The following is a 5,806-nucleotide window of genomic DNA, read 5'->3' as shown; positions in this document are numbered from 1 at the left end:
GTCTGTGTGTGTGTGTGTGTGAGTGTGTGTGTGTGTGGTGGGGGGAGCAGATGTTGGACACCAAAGGTTGTTGGAGTAAAATTTATTGGGGAGAGAGCTGAGCACTGGGGGTTGAGAGAAGGGATGTTTCCCCACAGGGAGTTGCCCTGCTCCGGTGGGAAGGCGTGGAGGCGGGGAGGAGGAGAAAGAACTCCGGGTTTTGAGACAATTTTTTTTTGGGGGGGAAGCCTTTCCTTTGGAAGAGCCGGTCTGCCCTCGACGGGCCGAGCGGCCTTGCCCCCACCCTTCCTTCAACCGTACTCTCTTCCTGTTTAGATGTGACGCCGAGGGGAAGACGGTGGCCTGGAGATTTATCCCGGGAAAGCGCCGGCAGGAGGGGTCCATCCCGAGCTGCAGTCTGTCCCAGAGCTCCTGGGGCCTGCACTGAGGTCCCACGCATTCCGAGCCACCGCCTTGGAGTTCCGTTGCAGATGATGGCGTGATAGAGCCCTCCACCGGCTACCCAAAGGGCCCGCAGGATGGAGCTCCCCCTCGAAGCCGAGGTAGCCCTCCCGACGCCCGGTGCCCCCAATGCCTCAGAGGCCGCCAGCGAAGCCCTGGCCCCCGACGCCATCCTCCTGTCCTCGGTCTACGTGCTGGTGTGCTGCGCGGGGGTCCTGGGCAACTCCATGGTCATCTACGTCGTGCTGAGGCACGCCGGCATGAAGACGGCCACCAACATCTACATCCTGAACCTGGCGGTGGCCGACGAGCTCTTCATGGGCAGCGTGCCGTTCCTGGCCACGGCCGCCGCCCTGCGCCACTGGCCCTTCGGCCCGCTGGCCTGCCGCCTGGTCCTCAGCATCGACGGCATCAACATGTTCACCAGCGTCTTCTGCCTGACCGTGCTGAGCGTGGACCGCTACCTGGCCGTGGTGCACCCCATCCGGGCGGCCTCCTACCGCCGGCTGCCGGTGGCCAAGGCCGTCAACCTCCTGGTCTGGGCGCTCTCGCTGCTGGTGATCGCCCCCATCGCGGTCTTCGCCGACACCCAGAAGACGGAGGGCGGCGAGGTGGTCTGCAATCTCCTCTGGCCCAGGAGGTCCTGGTCCAAGGTCTTCGTGGTCTACACCTTCCTGGTGGGCTTCCTGCTGCCCGTGACGGCCATCAGCCTCTGCTACCTGCTCATCGTGGTGAAGATGCGGGCGGTGGCCCTCCGGGCCGGCTGGCTGCACCGCCGGCAGTCTGAGAGGAGGATCACGCGGATGGTGGTGCTGGTGGTGGCCGTGTTCGCCGTCTGCTGGACGCCCTTCTACGCTGTCCAGCTCGCCAGCGTCTTTTGGTCGCCGCCCGACCCCACCCTGGCGCAGCTGGTGGTCATCCTGAGCTATGCCAACAGCGGTGCCAACCCCGTCCTCTACGGCTTCGTGTCCGACAACTTCCGCCGGGCCTTCCGCAGGCTCCTCTGCCTCCAGTGCGCGGGCCGGCAGCGCGGGCGCCAGGGGAGAGCGGACGGGGAGGGAGAGGCGGGCGAGGGGTGGGGGGAGGAGGGCGAGCGGGAGGCCGCCGACCACGGCGCCCTTGCTCTCAAGCCCAGAGCGCGGCTCCCCGACGCCGGCCAGCAGGACTACGACAAGGCCTGCCCGAATGGGACGTGCACCTCGCGGACCACTGCTCTGTGATGGGCGAACTGTGGGGGTGGGGGGAGACCCTCATCCCAATGACCCTCCCACTTCACCCCAGGGACCCCATACCACCTCCAAGGGACCCTTTCTCACTTTGAACATAGTACAGTACAGGCCCTTCAGCCCACAATGTTGTGCTGACCTTTTAAACGACTCCAAGACCCTTCCCTCCCATGTAGCCCTTCATTTTTCTATCATCCATGTGAGAGTCTCATCAATGTCTCTAATGTGTCTGCCTCGACCACCACCTTGCTGGTATGGTGTTTCCACACACCCACCACTAAAAAACCTACCTCTGACATTCCCCCCCCCCCATACTTTCCTCCAATCAGCTTAAAATTATGCCCCCCCCCCTATTAGCCATTTCCCACCCTGGGGATAACCCTGGGGTCGCCACTCAATCTGTGCCTCCTATCACCTTGGACTCCCCCACCAAGTCACCTCTCATCCTCCTCCGCTCCATCGAGAAAAGCCCCAGCTCGCCCAGCCTCTCCTCGTAAGGCACGCTCTCTGATCCAGGCAGCGTCCTGGTGAACCTCCTGGGGGAGCTGAATGTGAACCTGGGGCTTATTGATCTGGAGTTAAAGGTGCTACCAGCACAGGGTGCAGAGGAGATTTACAAGGACGTTGCCTGGATTGGGGAGCGTGCCTTATGAGAATAGGTTGAGTGAACTCGGCCTTTTCTCCTTGGAGCGACGGAGGATGAGGGGTGACCTGATAGAGGTGTATAAGATAATGAGAGGCATTGATCGTGTGGATAGTCAGAGGCTTTTCCCCAGGGCTGAGATGGCCGTCACGAGAGGGCACGGTTTTAAGGTGCTTGGAAGTAGGTACAGGGGTAAGTTTTTTACGCAGAGAGTGGTGAGTGTGTGGAATGGGCTGCCGGCAACGGTGGTGAAGGCGGATACGATAGGGTCTTTCAAGAGACTCCTGGACAGGTACCTGGAGCTCAGTAAAATAGAGGGCTAAGGGTAATCTCTGAAGCTAAGGATGCGTTCAGTACAGCTTTGTGGGCTGAAGGGCCTGTATAGCGCTGCAGATTTTCCATGTCTCTACCACTGAGCCTTCCCCCCACCTACACCACCCCCCAGAGTGGAATTTGGTCTGATTCCACCCCCTCCCGGGATTGTGGGCAGTGCTGGTGTGCACAGGAAGATCCCACAAAAGGGAACATTGGCTCGGGGTCCCGGGGTTGGGTCTGGAAGTAAATGGGCCCCATGGCCAGAGGCGCCGGCTTCCCACCAGAACAAGGTCGCTTCCTCCAGAATGGATTGTTAAAGAGGTGGGGGGGGGGGAGGAGCCTCTCTGTTCACGCCTCGCCCGGGCACTGTCCCCTCTGTTGGTTGGGTGCGCTCTCCTCAAAGGCCCAGTGATTCCCCCCGACCCTGCTAACCCACGGCACTGCACCCTGCACTTACCCACTGCCCGTTACGCCGCTGGCGTTTCGGGCAGCGATGGCGGTGTTCGGGGCTTCCTTCATCATGTCAGGAGCTTCCTCTCAGTTTTCACCCCTGTCAGTCACGCAAGTCCCGGGTGGTGACTCGGGAATACCGTCTCACTCAGATGGAGAAGGGTTCTTCATTGCTGTTTCCGTAACAGACGTGTTCGTTAACCCTGAGTTGAACTCCCTGAACCTGGAGGACCGGTGGACCCCTCTCAGTCTGACCTCTACCCTTTGACCCTGTTTGGCATGGGTGACCCTCCCAACAGCCATGGCCCAAAGCCCCTGACTCCAGCCAGTGTAGCCCTCTGGGTCAGTGAGGCATGCGAGCCCCCCTTTTGCAGGATTGCACCCCGCATCCCTGGGCCAGATCCAAGGCGATGTTCTGACTGTGTCCTTCCGGGATCCTGCCGGGCAGTGCCCACCTCCCAAGTGGTGCAGGTGATGGTACACACTTCGCCCCGCTCCCTCCCGCACCGCCCTCTCCTCCGCCCCCAACGCCGGTCCGAGGCAGGGCCTCGCCTTCCCCTACTCTGTCCGTGTCCCACTACGGCCTCCTCTGCAACTCTGATTGTGGGGGGGGGGACAGCTTCACCCCACCGGCCACACTCTCCCGGTGCCCACTCATTCCAATTCCCCTTCCCCTCCCCACTCCAACATGTCCGTCCGTGGCTTCCTCTACCGCCACCATGAGGCCACTCTCAGGTTGGAGGGGCAACGCCTCCTACTCCATCTGAGTAGCCTCCAACCTGATGGCACGAACATCGATTTCTCAAACTTCTGAATAATGTCTCCTCGACCCCCTCCTTTACCATTCTCCATTCTGGCTCCTGCTCCCTCACCCCTCAGCTGCCCGTCATCTGGTTCCCCTCCTCCCTCCCTTCCCATGGTCCACTCTCCTCTCCAATTAGATTCCTTCTTCTTCAGGCCTTCACCTCTTCCACCTATCCATGTCGTACCCTTCCCTTCCCTTCCCATGGTCCACTCTCCTGTCCAATCAGATTCCTTCTTCTTCAGGCCTTTACCTCTTCCACTTATCCCAGCTTCTTACTTCATCCCCTCCCTCCCCATCTCCCACCCACCCACCTTCCCCCCCATCAACCGTGGGATTGAGTTTAGGAGCCGAGAGGTAATGTTGCGGATATATAGGACCCTGGTCAGACCCCACTTGGGCTCAGTTCTGGTCACCTCACTACAGGAAGGACGTGGAGACCACAGAAAGGGTGCGGAGGAGATTTACAAGGATGTTTCCTGGATTGGGGAGCATGCCTTATGAGAATAGGTTGAGTGAACTCGGCCTTTTCTCCTTGGAGCGACGGAGGATGACAGGTAACCTGATAGAAGTGTATAAGATGATGAGAGGCATTGATCATGTGGATAGCCAGAAGCTCTTTCCAGGGCTGAAATGGCTGGCAGGAGAAGGCACAGTTTTAAGGTGCTTGGAAGTAGATACAGAGGAGGTGTCAGGGATAAGTTTTTTACGCAGAGAGTGGTGAGTGTGTGGAATGAGCTGGCGGCAATGGTGGTGGAGGCGGATACGACAGGGTAAGAGACTCTGGGACGGGTACATGGAGCTTAGAAAAATAGAGGGCTGTGGGTAACCCGAGGTAATTTCTAAAGTAAGGACATGTTCAGCACAGCTTTGTGGGCCGAAGGGCCTGTATTGTGCTGTAGGTTTTCTATGCTTCTAGGGTGGGACTGTATTCCTTGGAACATAGAAGAGTGAGGGGAGATTTGACAGAGGTGTACAAAATTATGAGGGGTATAGATAGCAAACTTTTTCTACTGAGGTTGGGTGGGAGGTCATAGGTTAAGGGTGAAAGGTGAAGAGTTTAAGGGGAACATGAGGGGCTTCACTCAGAGGGTGGTGAGAGTGTGGAACGAGCTGCCAGCACAAGTGGTGCGTGCGAGCTCGATTTCAACGTTTAAGAGAAGTTTGGAGAGGTACGGAGGGCTGTAATCCCAGTGCGGGTCGATGGCTCAGCAGGGACTAGATGGGCTGAAGGGCCTGTTTCTGTGCTGAAGTACCCTAGGAGTCTATAACACTGAACTCGTCAATGCTACTCCTTTAGACCAATTCCTTCACCATTCCTTCCCCCTGTTCTGGTGAAGATCACCCCTCCCCAGGTCACAGTCGGTGCATGAGCAGCACCGGACGTGTCTAGTAGATGATCAGAGAATTTCCCAGCTGCTGCATGATGTGGAAACTCTGACGGGTATTCCAGCATTGCCCCCACCCCCACCCACGGATTACAGAAACATCTGTCTCGCTCTTCGTTCCCAAAACAATAACTCAGCAATTTCTGGATCTACCGACCTCCAAGAACTCAGGAAAAGAATTGGAAGACAGATTGGCTCTGCGTGTGTGCGCGTGTGTGTGTCAGAGAGAGAGAGTCTACACTGCACTTGAAGTGCTGTGAGTAGTTTTGGCCCCTTATCTTAGAAAAAAAATTGTGCTTGCATTGGAAAGGGTCCAGAGTACCTTCATGAGAATGATTTCAGGAATGAAAGGGTTAGTGTACAAGGAGCATTTGATGGCTCTGACCCTGAACTCGCGGGAGTTTTGGAAGAATAAGAGGGGGGGGATCTCATTGAAACCTATCGAATACTGAAACGCCTACGCAGGCTGAGAGAGGATGTTTCCGATAGTGGGGCAGTCTACAATCAGAGCGCACAGCCTCAGAAAATAGGGATGTCCTGT

The 5,806-nt window shown here is 57.7% G+C and overlaps 1 protein-coding gene across 1 annotated transcript; it reads left to right on the top strand.

Annotated features, from left to right (window-relative positions):
* Positions 1 to 518: 518 nt before the first annotated feature.
* LOC140193697 (somatostatin receptor type 4-like) lies at positions 519 to 1,661 on the top strand. The gene is made up of 2 exons (XM_072250864.1): positions 519 to 1,452; positions 1,516 to 1,661. Exons 1-2 carry the CDS (start codon positions 519 to 521, stop codon positions 1,659 to 1,661), a joined length of 1,080 nt encoding a protein of 359 aa, XP_072106965.1.
* The last annotated feature ends 4,145 nt before the right edge of the window (positions 1,662 to 5,806 follow it).

Source organism: Mobula birostris, unplaced genomic scaffold (genome assembly GCF_030028105.1).
Source record: "Mobula birostris isolate sMobBir1 unplaced genomic scaffold, sMobBir1.hap1 scaffold_729, whole genome shotgun sequence".
Lineage (NCBI taxonomy): Eukaryota > Metazoa > Chordata > Chondrichthyes > Myliobatiformes > Myliobatidae > Mobula > Mobula birostris.
Note: the sequence above shows the minus strand (reverse complement) of the source record. Positions and strands in the feature narration are given on the sequence as shown.